Source organism: Papio anubis, chromosome 1 (assembly GCF_008728515.1).
Source record: "Papio anubis isolate 15944 chromosome 1, Panubis1.0, whole genome shotgun sequence".
NCBI lineage: Eukaryota > Metazoa > Chordata > Mammalia > Primates > Cercopithecidae > Papio > Papio anubis.
Window position 1 is genome coordinate 192,550,627 of NC_044976.1, and position 17,948 is coordinate 192,568,574.

General features: G+C 39.6%; 1 protein-coding gene across 1 annotated transcript; it reads right to left on the reverse strand.

The window, feature by feature from the left end:
* Positions 1-10,011: 10,011 nt before the first annotated feature.
* Positions 10,012-13,350, reverse strand: LOC101003680 (lymphotactin). The gene is made up of 3 exons (XM_031658819.1): positions 13,127-13,350; positions 11,240-11,354; positions 10,012-10,367 (listed from the first exon to the last, which is right to left on the reverse strand). The coding sequence occupies exons 1-3, from the start codon at positions 13,314-13,316 to the stop codon at positions 10,199-10,201; spliced, it is 474 nt and encodes a 157-aa protein (XP_031514679.1). The 5' UTR covers positions 13,317-13,350; the 3' UTR covers positions 10,012-10,198.
* Between the last annotated feature and the right edge of the window lie 4,598 nt (positions 13,351-17,948).

The following is a 17,948-nucleotide window of genomic DNA, read 5'->3' on the forward strand; positions in this document are numbered from 1 at the left end:
TAATGACTTTTTACTAACCACTGTGATCACAGTATTTAGTATAGTATTTGTTATGGAGTAGGTTTTCAATAAATGTTAATTGTGTACATAATAATAGTAGTGATAATTCTATAAGTATAAATATACCAAATTAATAATATCAGAGTAAAAAGTGTATAAACAACATAATTAGGAGGCTACTGTAAGACCCACTTCCTTAACTAATGATATTTTCATTTTAATAAATTGCCTCACTTTAAATCACTGAATTTCCAAAATATCACAATTAATTTATTCTATTTTTAATGTTTTCCTCTTAGATTTTCTTTAAAAATAATCATTTTAATGACACTATTCACAATAGCAAAGATTTGGAATCAACCCAAATGTCCATCAGTGACAGACTGGATTAAGAAAATGTGGCACATATACACCATGGAATACTATGCAGCCATAAAAAAGGATGAGTTTGTGTCCTTTGTAGGGACATGGATGCAGCTGGAAACCATCATTCTCAGCAAACTATCACAAGAACAGAAAACCAAACACCGCATGTTCTCTCCCATAGGTGGGAACTGAACAATGAGATCACTTGGACTCGGGAAGGGGAACATCACACACCGGGGCCTATCATGGGGAGGGGGGAGGGGGGAGGGATTGCATTGGGAGTTATACCTGATGTAAATGACGAGTTGATGGGTGCAGTACACCAATATGGCACAAGTATACATATGTAACAAACCTGCACCTTATGCACATGTACTCATGCAACATTTCTATGTTTGTTTACGTTGCTTCTTAGCATTTGACAAGGTAGATGGAGGAACACTTCATTGGTTAGAAGGAAAAAGAACTTTCAAGCACTTAATCTTTCATCATCAGCCATAATGCTTTTTATTCTTGGAATCACACAGGTGATCATGATTAATATATCCACTCCACAAAATTAATTTTTCAAAATGAATGTGGCTAGAAATTGGCCATCTTCCTCCATTTCTAGCCAACCTAAATCTTCTACCTTTAAAATTCAGCTCTCTCAATTTTGTCAAATTTAACTCTCCTGTGTTCTTAATGAATTCCAGTCTTAAACATGATCCATCATGATTAAGAGAGGAAACTAAGCAATGAATTCCTTTCAACTTTTTATTGACATATAACACATAAATCAAAAAAGTACGCATATTATAAGTTAACAAATAGATGAATTTTCATGAACTGAACAGGCCTATATAAGCAGCACCCAGATCAAGAAACAAAATCTCAACTGCAGTAAGCAACTCACTTGTGAATTTAATGTTCCTCTCCAATGTCTTTTTTACTAAATGTTACAAATCTAGTAGATGGAATGTAAACTTTTTAGTATATTCACATTCAATTATGGAAATATAAGTTCTAATTCAAGCACACAAAGCACAGTTCCTTTGACACATATCAAAGGACTGTTGATCTCAACGAGGTGTAGCCCATCTAATCATTAGATTCCTCTGCTGTTGTCAACTGAAATACTCAAATAATTCTCATTCCTCAAGACCCAAGACAACTTCTTACAAACATGCCACAACATCTGAATGACGTAATGAATGAATAAGTCACGGAATTCCAGTCAAGGGAGAAAAATAATTACAAAAATGATGAAAACAATCTTTACACTACACTAATAATCAGTTTGCCTATTCTGTTGCTAATAAAAAATATACACTAGGGCCTGTATTCATTCAGCCCAGGTTAAAGTTAATGGTGTGGATTTATAAATAACCACTTTTCCCTCTCAACTCATTTAATGTGGACGTGTTTCAAGGCCTGACAGTACAGCTCTTTCCTAAAGGTGCCGTGAGGTACAAAATGAACCTTCTTCCCAAAGTATAAGCTGCCCTGGTGGTGTCATTAAGGATAAGGAAGACCATTTGCTCTGGGTTCCTCAGCTCATGACTATGTGTCTTGGGCCTGCAGCTCACTGGCAAAAGGCCTGCTTGTCTGTGACATGGATCCCCTGAGGCACCCAGGATGCTCAACCTCAGCTGAGCAGCTCCAGCAGTTTGTCTGGATGTCCATGATTTGTCGTGATTTGCTTTTCCTACTGGTGTGGGCACAGGTATGTGATTCTGTGATGAGGCCAACCACAGAAAATGATTCTAAATGAACTAGATTAATTCAGCTATGAGACAAATTACTCAAATACTACTTACACCTCAATGGAACTCAAGTTTTCTCCTAAAAAAATTTAACTCTTCAAAATGCCTACAAGAGAAAGTTAATTCCTCAGCCTTAAGCACCCTTTCCTAAGTCACCTTTTCATTCATCTTTCGCCACTCCTCCATTCTTGTTTGGACCTGGTTGTCATCTTAACTCTCCTGGTCATACTCCCTGCTCATTTGGTGCATATTTGCTGAGTGTTTGCCTTATTCCCGGTGTCAGCATACAGCCATGAATAGAGCAAAAGTGAACCTTGCTTTCACGGAGCTTACAGTCTAATAGAAATGGCTAATTGATCAAATAATTAACAAAAATACCTCGGTCTTTTCCACCTTCACACTTTTTTGCCTGCGTTACCTCTCCCATTTGCTTTGGCTTTTAAATTCTATTCACCCTCCATGACCCAGTCAAAATCTCTTTATCCATGACACAAACCTTCACTGACCAACCCAGTCAGCCCACAGGTCACTTCCCCTTCTCTGAGTCCCATATGCTATGGACCATACCAGAGTCACTGAACGATCTAAGGGAAGGCCTGCATGAGCCAGCTTACAGCACAATGCGGACATCAATAACTGATCACAGCACTCCCTGTCAAGCCAGGAAGTAACGTCAAGGTCTCACTCAACACAGAAAGTCCACAGCCACTACCAATCAATTAGAGCTGATATTATGAAAGAAATGTACTGTCATCCTCAGTCCATTCCATTTACTAGGCAGTTACCAGTGACCTCTGAATTTCACTGTCATCATATCCTCATGCATAGCTGTTATCTCCACAACTACAATGTAATACATAAGTTGCAGGGACTGGGTCTTATGTTCCTTTCACTAGTTCTAATTCAGCAACTGTGTGTTGAGCACAGACCATGGGAAAGCACTCTTGTAGACGCTACAGGAAATATAGATATTAATAAGACATAGTTCCTGCTGCCAAGAACTCCTGATCTTTTTTGTTTTTTTTTTTTTTTTTTTTTTGAGGTATGATAAGTTTACAAATATCTACAATTCAGGGAAGAATAAAATGAATGCCAGAAGAAAGGGCTCAAGGTTTAGAAAAGCCACAAAATTAGATCTGGTTCAAAGGACAAGGAAGGTTTCTTGGAGAAGGTAGCGTCTGAAATGGATGCTGATGATGGCAGAAGGACGAAAGAGGAGGCAGAGTGTTGCTTCCAGGTGCAAAGAAGAGCCTAAGCAAAGCCACTGGAAGAGGAAAGTTAGGATCCATCAAGTATTCTGGTTTGGTCCCAAGAATACTTAGTATGGCATCTTATTTAGAGTAGGTACTTGATATGGTTTGGCTGTGTCCTCACCCAAATCTCATCTTGAATTGTAGTTCTCATAATCCCTACATGTCAGAGGAGAGACCCAGTGGGAGGTAACGTAATCATGAGGGAAGTTACTCTCGTGCTGTTTTTGTGATAGTGAGTGAGTTCTCACGAGATCTGATGATTTTATAAAGGGCTTTTCCCCCTTTTGCTCAGCACTTCTCCTTGCTGCAGCCATGTGAAGAAGGATGTGTTTGCTTTCCCTTCTGCCATGATTGTAAATGTCCTGAGGCCTCCCCAGCCATGCTGAACTGTGAGTCAATTAAACCTCTTTCCTTTATAAATTACCCATTCTCGGGTATATCTTTATTAGCAGCATGAGAATGGACTAATACAGTACTCAGTGAGTGCTGGTAGGTAGATACTTTAGGCGGCACTGGTTAATTAACAATCTACAGGGACCAAAGAGTCTGTGAGCACCCCATATTCACACACACAAGCACACATGCAAACTCTAGAACAACAGACATTTCCAAAAATGGGACTCCAGTCTCTAGCAGCTTACAGAGACACCAGAAGTGAGGGGACCTAGGAAATTCCTTTCTTTGATTGTGTTGATGCTCTTGATGAATTGTAGCATTACTCTTTCAGTATAATGGATCTAAGCACATTTTTGGTCTCTAACAATGCTTTAAAAATGTACATTCAAAAGGTGATCCCAGGATATTAATAAATAGTACATGGAAAGGGGTTCTGTGCTCAGATTAACTTTAGGAAACACTGAGATAGGTGAGATTTAATGGGTATATATTTCACAGTACTTCTTAAAGATTTTGACATGCTATGTCAAAGAGGAGTGGGATGTTTTGAACATTTACTAAACACATTTGACCATAGAGTCTTTTTTTTTTAATGGAGGCTCTCATGGAATAAATATTACAAGACCACTCTATCATTTATGTGTTATATGCAATTATAGAAAATATTTTTAAAAAGCTTTGCCTAAATGATGAAGAGAGATCTCAACCAGTAAATTGTCAGCTACCAGAAACTCTTGAAGATGCTTGATATATCTATTGCCTTTTCCATCCACCTTCCATTTTACCGCATCCTACTCCATTGACTAAGATTAACAAAAGTTGATATTTACTGAGCCTGTACTATATGCCAGGCTATTTTAAGTGCTGTAACCCTCACAGTATTATTACTATTCAAATTATATAAATGAGGCAACCTGAGGCACTGAGAAATTAAGGAATTTCGCCACAGTCACCTGCATGGTATGTGGTGGAGCCAGTGTACAATCTAGGCAGAGCTAAGGCTCCTAGCAACCACACAAGTTTCTTTCCCAGAGAGAGAAAGAGAGAGAGAGATTAGATGATGCCCCTCTCTCTTTCATCCACTGCCTATGATGGGTTTAGTTCTCCAGTACCCTACTCTCTCATCTACCTCCCCATCCACCCAACCTTCAACCTTCCATCCAGTCTTCAGAGGAAGGGAAGTGACTCTTCCTTCACACAACACCTGGTGACTCCAATTAAGATAACCTCTGTCTGGCCATGTGGTCTTTTGTTTCCTTATTCTAGATGGTGAAACTTCTTTCCAAATAGCTCATTCAGCAATTCCACCTTGATGAAAGAAATCACAAGTTTTGGAAAGAAGCAGATTACAAATTCAGTCTTTTAACAATTACCCTAGGCAGCACAGTGTGACAGAAAGTCAACATACATCTCTTGTATTTGTTTGAAATTTATTTTGATGAGGAGGAACTTTCTCTTAGCTGAGATTCCTCTAAATTTCCTTCCTAGCCTCCAGAATAATATCTCCAGGTTATTCCTCTAGCCTTCTTCCACCCTCAGCAGTCTGTCCAAATTTTCACTACTTCTTCCCCTAAATAGAAAAAAAAAAAAAAAAATGTCCCTTTGGCTTCTTCCTCACCCTCCCTCATCAAACTCCACCTTTCAGTCATGCTTGGGTGCCCCTGATCTCCTCTCTAAACCTCTTTCACCTCATTTCTCTTTTTCTCTCATTACAGATTCATCTCTGCTGCTCTCTGCCTCCCACTGCCATGTGACAAATCCCTTTTAAAATAGCTCTGGTGACTCACCCGGCGGATACTGTATTCCATTTATATGTACCTTTTCTATTCCCCAAGGGGCATAAAGAGTTTCACAGAAATTCAGTCTTATTTTTACCTCGGTCTTGTAGAAGAATTGTCTGTAAGAAAGGAATGAAAATATAGTTTGGGCTTTTGTCGGAATAACGTGACTATTAAGGCTGATAACCAGGTTTTCACTTTTCCAGGATTTTTCTTCTCCTCACCTCCCTCTCCCTTGTGCTTGTTATTTCCTTCAGGATTTATTAGTAGCCTCACCAGAAGTTAGACTTTAGTCTTGCCAAGTAGTTGTGCTGTTTCTGAACCAGTCACCCATGCTAGAACCCTCAGAGCTGGTTCCAGGCCTCTAGTTGGTTCATGCCCATTGACCAGTGGGTAACCAGGGGGTCCAGCACTATCTTGGGATCCTCACCTCTATTTCCACTGCCACGACCTGACTCAGGCCAGCATCTCCTCCAACCTGCACCAAGGCAGTGATTGCCTAATGGCCCCCACTGCCCTCAACCATTTTCCTCCAAATTATTATTCTCTGTCCCTCATCTGAGCATGCTGCAACCTGGGTCCCTCTGTCTAGATCCTATCCTTTGTCATGGAACTCAGGACTTCTCAGTCTGGCTTCTAACTACCTTTCCTCTATAAACCTCTATAAACCTGAGCTCTGTAACTCACCCATCTTGGAAACAAGCAGCTTCCCCACACATGCCTCAATTTCCGTGCCTCTGTGCTTTCGTTCATTTGGCCTTTCTGGCAGGAGTGCCTACCCTTGCCTTTTCCTGGCAAGCTCTTTCTCACGTTCAAAGACACCTCTTTGGCAAAGCTTTTCCTAACTTCCCCAGAGTGGACTTAAATACACAGAAGACTATATTCCTATAGCTTTTTATGATAACTGTTAGAGAAGAGATATGTATAAGATTGTATGGATCACAAAAATGTATTGGAAGGCTATGATGTCCCAGGCACAAGTACACAGACATCAAATTCATAGTCCTTAACCTACTTCTAAGTAAGACAGAAAATAAAGTCAAATAAAATGATATTTCAGGGTAATATAGGTAGTAATAGAGATGAGCCCATGGGCTGAGCAGGCACATAGGGGTGACGGGACTCATCTAGGCTGGTGACATTAGGAAGGTCTCCAAGGGAAGTCACGCCGTGAGCTGGGCCATTTGAAACATCCAAATGGGAATGGCTTTGATGACTGTCACGAGCTTCAGGACAGCAGGCTAGATCCTGTGCCCATGTGCTCTGCGGGTGCTCAACAGATATTCAGGACATTGAACACATTAGAAAAGGTTTGGTCTGTGGATCTCTGAAACTCCATTGATACAACCCAGCCTCGTTCTTCCTCTGGATGGTTGGCTCCAATTGTGTTCTCACAGATCCAACCTTAGCTTAGCCAATGAATAATGAAAGTAACAAAGTGATTTCCAAGAATGCTATTTTCTCCTATCCAAGTCCTGGCTCTCTACAGCCAAGGAAACTGGTGAAAGGAGTCACTGGCCCAAGGTGTTTGGCATGCACAGCTGAGCCACACTGTGAGTCACACAGTCATGCACAACTAATGTGCTCCCTGGCTAAGCAGTAAAGGCTCATGAAGTAAAGGTAAAAGGTGTTGCACCATGCCAGGCCAAGTTCAGAAGTCACAAGTTCCAGAGACCCCTCTCAATTGGCTTCCTGACTCCTATCTTGTTCTCTACGTTCCATCTTCCACCTGGTAGCTCATGTCATTTCCCACAGCCTTTAAAATGAAGTACATGCTCTTTGGTCTGGCAGACAAGGCCCTTCATAATATCTGCTCTGCCTCCCTGATATCACCTTTTGTACCCACTTCCTAACCCCCGCACAGTCCGTTGGTCATATTAAACTACTCACATTTCCTTAATTCATCAGGATTTCTCTTACCTGCAGGCCTTTGCCTGAGCTGCTTGTTTTCTTTGCCTAGAATGCACTGAAACCTTCAGCATAACTCTAAATCATCCTTCTGGTCTCAAGATAGAGGCTATTTTCAAAGGGAAGCTCATCCCTACCCTCCCTTCATGCTAAGATCTGGATAGGTTTGCTCCTGTGTGTTCAAAACTCACACCCTGCTTTCTCCATCATCCCACATATTACACTGCATTGAAATTGTTTGCTTACTTGTGTGTCCCCCCAATGTAAACTCCCAGAGGGTAAACACCTGAAGGTTTCCCCATTGCATTCCAGTGCCCAGTCAAGCATCTGGAATGCATTAGGCATGCAATGCACTAGGCATGTATTGGTGGAGTGAGTTCCTGGGGAAGGGAAACAAGAAAGATTTTCCCAGAATGTGAGGTCTGAGAAAGCAGGGACTTTGTCCTGTTCACTCTGCTGTGTCTTCAATTTCTGGCATATAATAAACCCTCAGTAAACATTTATTAAATGAATGAATGAATGAAATCTGTAGGTTAAACAAGGATAACCCCTGAATCATCTCTTTACATATGGTTTCATCCTAAGGGAATTGTCTTCTGAAGTGAAGAAGACAGCATGACACAGTTGTCAACACCCGGAAGCTTCCATGAGTTCAGATCTAAACTCTACCCCTCACAGACCAAAGGACCTTCAGAAAGTTAACTAACCTTTTCATGCCTCAGTTGTTTTGTCTTTAATCGAGGTCTGTTGTGTGATTAAGTGAGCTAATATTTGTAATCAAGAAAATAGCTATGGTTATATATTTTAACAACCATTTATTATTTTTTAAAAAAAGAACAGTCTTATAAAATGAAAAGTCAAGCACTGCCCATATTCTTCCACACATCCTATTATTTTTTTATTATTATTATTATTATATTTTAAGTTCTAGGGTACATGTGCATAAGGTGCAGGTTTGTTACATATGTATACTTGTGCCATGTTGGTGTGCTGCACCCATCAACTCGTCAGCACCCATCAACTCGTCATTTACATCAGGTATAACTCCCAATGCAATCCCTCCCCCCTCCCCCCTCCCCATGATAGGCCCCGGTGTGTGATGTTCCCCTTCCCGAGTCCAAGTGATCTCATTGTTCAGTTCCCACCTATGAGTGAGAACATGCGGTGTTTGGTTTTCTGTTCTTGTGATAGTTTGCTAAGAATGATGGATTCCAGCTGCATCCATGTCCCTACAAAGGTCACAAACTCATCCTTTTTTATGGTTGCATAGTATTCCATGGTGTATATGTGCCACATTTTCTTAATCCAATCTGTCACTGATGGACATTTGGGTTGATTCCAAGTCTTTGCTATTGCGAATAGTGCCGCAATAAACATACGCCACACATCCTATTATTATTATCCCAAATAAATCCTTAGGGCCTGGGAGACATTTGGGAGACAAACCATTCCATTCATCTTTTGTGACTTTGTTATTTTTCAGCCCTCATAAAGCAGGTTATCTGTTCTTATTAAGGGATTGCTTTCTCTAAGACCGTGTCTGAAGTTTATTTTAGACAAACAGCAATGAACATGGATAGGTGACCACATCATTTGCTAGGAGGCAACTTTTTAGTAGTTTCCACTCTGATTCACTAGTTGTATGACTACAAGTAAGAAAATTTGAGCAACTTGCCTTTGTCTATCCTCTGGAAATTCTTGATATTGCTAAATGTCCCCATAGGACTAAACAACAGCCAATACTTTTCACTTAAAACTATCAAGACAAGGTCAGGTCTTCCTATTTAGAGTCTGACAGAACAGAATGTATACATCATCACCTACTTGGTTAGTAAAACCCTAAGCATGAAACAAATCAGCAATTTAATTAGCATACAAGAGAGCATGAATCTGGGGTGTTGAGTGACCAGATGAACATTTAATTAAAAGTTTAGTGCAAATTGTGATCACATGAAGAAATGCTGCATAGGTCAGCATTTGGAGCATTAAAAGCTTATTCACAGTAAAGTATAACATGTATGATAACTACAGTAATGGCAAGTACAGAAATCCTAATAAGGTAGGGAGATTATTCTCCAATTCAAAAGGTGTTTATTTTTACTTGAATAAAGTTTCTTTATACCAAAATTCTAATTTTTGCTAATAGGACAAAAAAAGGGACAAGTTGTGTCATTTTATTCCTTTAATAGGAAACCGAAATAAAACACAAAGAGGTGAAAAAACAATTGAGTGAAGCAAATTTTTGAGTAGTGAACCCTCAGAATGGGAACCCAGTGAAGACTGGATTATTTTCTCCCATATTCTATAAATAGAATTCTATTATAGAGACAAGTTACAATAATCTCGAATTGTTGCCATTGTCACAGCTGTAACTTGTGACTCATGTGTAAAGAACCATTATAAGCTGGACTCTAAGAGTGATTGTTACAGCTTTCACCTCTGATAAACACTAGCCAGAATCTCTTCCATTACGGTTACCATCAAAGAGAGGTACAAGTAGGACAGAAATCAAACACAAATGATATACTACCTTTCCCTACATACAATGAATAGACTAGGGAACTATTCTTAATAATAAATAATTTATTAATTAGAACATATAAGTGAATACAGAAGACATTTAAAAGTAAAAATACAAAGGAATAATTTTATTCATGCAATACTTTCATAAAAGGTGAGTATAAACTCAGTCCATGCGTGTGTGAAGTGAAATGAGCTTGCTGGCTGGAGAGGGACAGGGTGCCAGAGGCTACTACCCAGTCAGGGTCACAGCTGTATTGGTCGATTGCTGGGTTCCTGTTGGCTTGGTCTGGATCATGTTATTTCTGGTGTTGGATTTCCTGTCCATGCTCTTGACCACGTCTTTCACCCACCTGGCTTGTGGATCAGCACAGACTTTTAGGCCACGTTTGGTAATAAAACTGTAATGCAAGGAAAACACAGACGAATTTAGCCACATTCTCAAAGCCCTGGGGTCAAGAGTTAAGATCAGAGCAGACTTGAAGAGATCTTGTGCAGAAATTACTGCAAGAAATAGTCTTTCAGAGCCATGAGATCAAAAATGGGCACCCTTCTTCTGTCATCTATTTTAACATAAAGGAGAAATATCTGCAAGTAGTATCCAGCCCCTTTGTTCACCACAATTCACAGGTTCCTTTTCTCATCCATGTCACCAAATGTTGTAACAAAAAGACATTTGAGGCCATCTAGTTCCATTATTACATATCCTCTTCCTTTTCAAATTTAAAAATACTCATCTTATTTTTTTAATAAAAGGTGATTTTTACATTTTCATGTTTTAGAGTAAAGCTTGCAATTATGTGTTGGGAAGAGTTATTACTTCTAAAAATGAGATTCTGGTAGAAGAAACGGACCATGTAGGTTGTGCATTGACTCATTTTGTTGAAATATGGCAACTGATAATCAAGGGACTCTGCCTAACTCAATCCTAAGAACCCCCAACTCCAGTGAGGCTTGCAGGGAAACCCTGACACGGGCCAGCCATCTCTAAACCTAGACCTCAGAGCTATGCACAGTATTCAACAGACTCTTCCACTAAGCTAAATAGAGGAGGATTTCTATTCTTTATTTGGCAGCCAAATTTTTGCAATAATTGCCATTTGGTTGGACTGCATAAAGACATGATTGATAAGGAAAAATAAAGTGGTTATCAGTTAAGTTGAGGTGTTCCTCCATGTTGACCTACTTTCCTGAGGAAGGCAGCATTTCTGTATACTGTATTTCCATACCTCTAGATATCCACCCAGCCCAACTTCTGAGGAGGCAAACTCACATTACTGCTTTCAAGGAGCCTTCCTTGATGGTGTAGGTCTTGATTCTGTTGACTGGCAGTCGCTGGGTAGTGAGGCTCACACAGGTACTCTTATCTGAGACTTCACTCCCTACACCTGGTGAGAAAAAAAAACCCAGACAATTAAAAATAAAGCAATTATCAAGATCATAGGAACAATCATCTGTTAAATTACTCTGAGAATGTTGTGAGAATATAAAGCCATTTGTTTTTGGGGGAGGAGATGACCAATAGGCATCCTGAATCTCTTGCCCATCACAGATTCTTAGTAAATATTTGACTCAATCAATAGAATTGTTTCAGGAATTTCACGCTGAGAGAGAATAACAAGACGTTATTCCATTTCTGTGTATATTTTCACTTAGACATTTGGGACAGCTAGTTAATGCCCCAGTGACACTCATTCATTCATTTATACAACAGTGCCTGTTGTGTCCCACATGTTTTGTTAAGACAGACTTTATCCCCGTTTTCATGGAGCATCTCTTCTACTGAGGGAGCCAGGCCACAGACAGGTAAACAGAATAGATCATGTCAAATAGTGCAACATGTTAGAGTGAGATTACAGAGTAACGCGTGAAGAGTACTCTATGCAAGGCAACATTCAGTGGGGGAAGGAAGCATGTTTTTGACTGAGTAAATAAAGGTGTTCTCATTTTTAAGTGGTAAAGTGTCTCTCCCTGTCAGCCGCCAAGATGCTGAAAAGAAGGAAGGCCAAAGGAAAGAAGGTGGCCCCACTCCCTGCTGTCGTGAGGAAGCTGGAGGCTAAGAAAGTGATGAAACCTCTGTGTGAGAAAAGGCCTAAGAGTTTTCTTAGGCAGGCATTGGACAGGATATCCAGCCCAAAAGGGACCTCACCTGCTTTGTGAAATGGCCCCACTATATCTGCTTCCATCTGCAAAGAGCTATCCTCTATAAGCAGCTGAAAGTACCTTCTGCCATTAACCAGCTCTCCCAGGCCTTAGACCCCCAAACAGCTACTCAGCCACTTAAGCTGATCCACAAGTACTGACCAGAGACAAAGCAAGAGAAGAAGCAGAGACTGTTGGCCCAGGCTGAGAAGAAACCTGCTGGCAAAGGTGGTGTCCCCATAGGAAATCACCCTTTCTTTGAGCAGGGGTTAACACCATCACCACCTTGCTGGAAAATAAGAAGGCTCAGCTGGTAGTGATTGCACCTGGTGTGAACCCCATCAAGCCGGTTATCTTTCTGCCTGTGCTGTGTCCTAAAAGGGGTCCCTTACTGCATTATCAAGGGGAAGGAAGGCAAGACTGGGACATCCAGTCCACAGGAAGCACACTATCGCCTTCACACAGGTTTTGTATTGAAAACACTGATTTGCTCCAGAATATACATTCTCTGGTGAATCCCCACATTGTAACTGAACTCTCAAAGATTTTGATAATTTATCAAACAATATATTAAATGGGCAAAAGCTACAAATGCATTTATAATCATCGCCTCTAATCCATAGCTAACATTAATCAAAAAATTACTGTTTCTAAGGAAATCTGATGTTATTAAATAAATAAACCATAATATTTATTTAATCTTAATATCAAGTGATCATGTCTGTTATTCTATTCAATTTATACGTAAATAAGCATAGGCCCTGAGTGGTTAAGAAATGTGCCCAAAATTACCCAATTAGGAAAAGTAGGAGCCCAGATACTAACCAAATTCTCCCTGTTCTGGGAGTTTACGAAGCCCCCTACAGTCAAAATCATCATTCCTTTTTTGCACATGGGAAGTTTAAGGCTCGCCTGGGGAAAGCAGTTTACTTCAGTCAAAACCTGAGTCAAACCCAAAATGTGTGCCCCCCTGCCTTGCTTCCCTGTTCTTTATCTCACAGACAGCTTCTCGACTTACCTTCCACAATGTATGCAGTGAGACAGCAGATGCCAAGAAGGGCCAGGGTGAGAAGTCTCATGGCTGAGGTCCTGCTGAGCTGTGCAGGGAGAGAGTGAGGATCAGGCTCTTTGAGGACCTCTTTTATTCCTCCAATGGTCAGCGCACTTCCTGTGGTGAGAGGGGGCTTTTGAGGTGGGTGTGGAATCATGGAAAGTCTTTGCAATAGTGATGCTTTTTTTTTTTCTTAAAAAAAAAAAGGCCCTTTTCCCTGTTCATACTAACCTAACGCCTTGTGGTCTTTACCCCTTTATCTGTGGTTAATGTGTCAATGAAACCTAATCTATGCATAAAAGAAAACGTGGTTGTGTTGTCTCTTGCCACCAGCCTGAATTCAGATCTTCCGCTGTAGACATGCCTGAAGGCTGTTCACTGCCATGGCCCAGCATGGAAACTGTAAAGGAAATGAGGTAGAGTGGTCACTGTGTTCCATCCTACCTCATGTGACATCCAGTGTGACATGAGGCTTCCACAGCCATGGATCATGAGTCCCTGGTGCCACCCTTTGACTCTCTCAGGAGGGGAAGAGAGGCTGCTGCCACACTGAGCTTCGCAATCCTTTGCTTTCTTTTCTGTCATTTTTCTCCTCCACCTTCATTCAAGCTGCCCCCCTTTCTTCACCCCAATCTCCCCAGGTACCCAAGAAACAATTAATAACTATTCAAGCATGTCTATATGCATATGTTTGCTTTATTACAACTTGACATACACATTTATAGAAGCTTTTGAAAAGTTGTGAGGTACCAACTTATTTCAGATAAAAAGGAAATAAAATGATCTATAATCTTACCATCTGACAGTTTCCATTTTTAATATTTTTCCAGTGAATCTGTATTGGCATACATGTGTTCTCATAATTGTGGTCATTTTAAATGCTGTTTTAACACCAATTTAAATATCTTCCCATTTTTTTAGCCTTCATATTTCTACTTCGAGTAAATATATACATATACACATTAAACCATTTTCTTATAACTTATTATAAAGATCAGAACTATAAGGTCAGTTTCATTAATATACACTGAATTATTTCCTTTAATAACAAGGAGTAGGATTACTGGGTAAAATGATATGATCATCTTTATAGCTCTTATTATATATTGCTATATAGTCTCCCCAAATGTAGTTTTAATTTGCAATGCTCCCAGTAGAATTTAAATATACTGATTGCACTGGACCTTTTCTGTCACTGAGTTTGTTGTGTGGTGGTCATACTTTATTTTACATAGGTACCTATAAAATGTATTTATTAAATATATGTGTAGTTAAAGGTTTTGCGTTTGCTATTAGGAATATGAAAATAAATTCCTGTGTTTTCATAGAAATTATAGGTTAACCTCTAAGAGACTTTCCACTAATCGCGTTTGATTTTTCACCCAGACTTCATTCTAAACTTCCAATTGGCTCTTTAATGATCTCTACCTTACTGCACAATCACTCCTTGAACACTGGACACATCTTCTTTTCAGACTGCTTCTCCTCATATTGGTCCTTAGCATGGAGCAATGTGTTCTCTTCCATCTAATTTCCAAATACTGATATACAGGGAGCATCTTAGGGTCATTGCTACCCACCCACGTGTCATTCTCAACCAAACTGGACTAAGTATACCTTTTGAGTAGTTCTTTGAGATGTCTCCTCCTTTCTTCCCACACTGCTCAAATGCTAGGCCAATTGCAGTGGACTAACTAGTTTCCCAGTCTAGGGCGTCCTCTCAGTCTGTTCTCTGCAGCTTTGCCAGAGTGATCACCCGAAAGCCTCAATCTAATCATGCCATTTCCCTACTGAGAGCCTCTTTGCTAACTTCCATTGCCTACAGGATTAATTGCAAATCTTTCATTGTCATATATAAGAATGCTCAAGATCTAGTACTGCTTTTCCTTCCAGACTCACCTTCCACCATTCACTCACACACTCCTAAACCTTAACAAACACATACATGTGCAGCCAACCCAATGGGCCAGCCTTTTTTATGCTCCTGACACGTTTCTTTTAACTAGAATACGCATGACAGCTCCCTACATAGTTACATTAAACTCCTCCTCCCTGTATAAGTTTTCCTGAATTTTTTTTCACAAAAGTAAGTAGTGCCACCCCTTTATGCTCTCTTAGAACTTTGTTCTTTTCTCATGGCTCTTCTGCAGCTAATCTCATTCTGTTCTACTCAATTACATTCCTGCATCTCCCACTAGATGGCAGGCTCTTTGAGAGTAGGAGATTCCCTTGTTATCTCTGGATCACTGGCACTTGCAGAAAGCCTGGTATGTAATAATTGCTCAACAATTAGTTTTTTAATAAATGAATTATTTTTAAAATGCCAAAATTACAATGATTGCGCATTAAATGAAAGATGATCATCTAAAAACATAAAGCCACACTTCATGAGATTGATCTAAGCAAATAAAAGAAACAAAGGCAAAAACAGACAAATAGAATTACATCTAACTAAAAAGCTTCTGCAAAGCAAAGGAAATCATCAACAGAGGTAGAAGACAACTTATGAAATGGGAGAAAATATTTACAAACTATACATCTGATAAGGAATTAATATGCAAGATATATAAAGAACTCAAGCAACTCATTAGCAAGAAAACAACACAATTTAAAAATGGGCAAAAGACTGTAAAAACATGCCAAATTGTAAAGACCATCAATGCCGGAAAGAAACTGCATCAACTATTGAGCAAAATAACCAGCTAACATCATAATGACAGGATCAAATTCACACACAACTATGTTAACCTTAAATGTAAATGGACTAAATGATCCAATTAAAATACACAGACTGGCAAATTAGATAAAGACTCAAGACCCATCAGTGTGCTGTATTCAGGAGACCTATCTCACGTGCAGAGGCACACATAGGCTCAAAATAAAGGGATGGAGGAAGATCTACCAAGCAAATGGAAAGCAAAAAAACCAGGGGTTGCAATCCTAGTCTCTGATAAAAGAGATTTTAACCAACAAAGATCAAAAGAGATGAAGAAGGCCATTACATAATGGTAAAGGGATCCATTCAACAAGAAGAGCTAACTATCCTAAATATATATGCACCCAATACAGGAGCACCCAGATTCATAAAGCATGTCCTTAGAGACCTACAAAGAGATTTAGACTCCCACACAATAATAATGGGAGACTTTAACAACCCACTGTCAACATTAGACAGATCCACGAGACAGAAAGTTAACAAGGATGTCTAGGAATTGAACTCAGCTTTGCACCATATGGACCTAATAAACATCGATAGAATGCTCCACCCCAAATCAACAGAATATACATTCTTTTCAGCACTACATAGCACTTATTCCAAAATTGACCACATAGTTGGAAGTAAAGCACTCTGCAGCAAATGTAAAAGAACAGAAATTATAACAAACTTTCTCTCCGACCACAGTGCAATCAAACTAGAACTCAGGATTAAGAAACTCACTCAAAACCGCTCACTACATGGAAACTGAACAACCTGCTCCTGAATGACTACTGGGTACATAAGCTCCTGAATGACTACTGGGTACATAACGAAATGAAGGCAGAAATACAGATGTTCTTTGAAACCAATGAGAACAAAGACACAACATACCAGAATCTCTGGGACATATTTAAAGCAGTGTGTAGAGGGAAATTTATAGCACTAAATGCCTGCAAGAGAAAGCAGGAAAAATCTAAAATGGACACTTTAACATTAAAATTAAAAGAACTAGAGAAGCAAGAGCAACCACATTCAAAAGCTAGCAGAAGGCAAGAAATAACTAAGATTATAGCAGAACTGAAGGAGAGAGAGCCATAAAAATCCCTTCAAAAAATCAGTGAATCCCGGAGCTGGTTTTTTGAAAAGATCAAAAAAATTGATAGACTGCTAGCAAAACTAATAAAGAAGAAAAGAGAGAAGAATCAAACAGGTGCAATAAAAAATGATAAAGGGGATGTCACCACTGATCCCACAGAAATACAAACTACGATCAGAGAACAGTATAAACACTTCTATCCAAATAAACTAGAAAATCTAGAAGAAATAGATAAATTCCTGGACACATACTCCCTCCCAAGACTAAACCAGGAAGAAATGAATCCCTGAATAGACCAATAACAGGTTCTGAAATTGAGGCAATAATTAATAGCCTACCAACCAAAAAAAGTCCAGGACCAGACAGATTCACAGCCAAATTCTACCAGAGGTACAAAGAGGAGCTGGTACCATTCCTTGTGAAACTATTCCAACAAGTAGAAAAAGAGGGAATCCTCCCTAACTCATTTTATGAGGCCCACATCATCCTGATACCAAAGCCTGGCAGAGACACAACAAAAAAATATAATTTTAGACCAATATCCCTGATGAATATCGATGAAAAAATCATCAACAAAATACTGGCAAATCGAATCCAGCAGCACATTAAAAAGTTTATCCACCACGATGAAGTTGGCTTAATCGCTGGGATGTAAGGCTGGTTCAACATATGCAAATCAGTAAACATAATCCGTCATATAAACAGAACCAAAGACAAAAACTACATGATTATCTCAATAGATGCAGAAAAGACCTTTGAAAAAATTCAACATCCCTTCATGCTAAAAACTCTTAATAAACTAGGTATTGATGGGATGTATCTCAAAATACTGAGAGCTATTTATGACAAACCCACAGTCGATATCATACTGAATAGCAAAAACTGGAAGCATTCCCTTTGAAAACCAGCACAAGACAGGGATGCCCTCTCTCACCACTCCTATTCAACATAGTGTTGGAAGTTCTGGCCAGGGCAATCAGGCAGGAGAAAGAAAG

Excerpts from the sequence above, each read along its gene's own strand:
- LOC101003680 (XM_031658819.1), bottom strand. The coding sequence starts at position 13,316 with ATGATTCCACACCCACCTCAAAAGCCCCCTCTCACCACAGGAAGTGCG. Across the intron at positions 11,355-13,126 it reads CACTGCATACATTGTGGAAG|GTGTAGGGAGTGAAGTCTCA; the intron begins GTAAGTCGAGAA and ends TTTTCTCACCAG. Across the intron at positions 10,368-11,239 it reads GGCTCCTTGAAAGCAGTAAT|TTTTATTACCAAACGTGGCC; the intron begins GTGAGTTTGCCT and ends CTTGCATTACAG.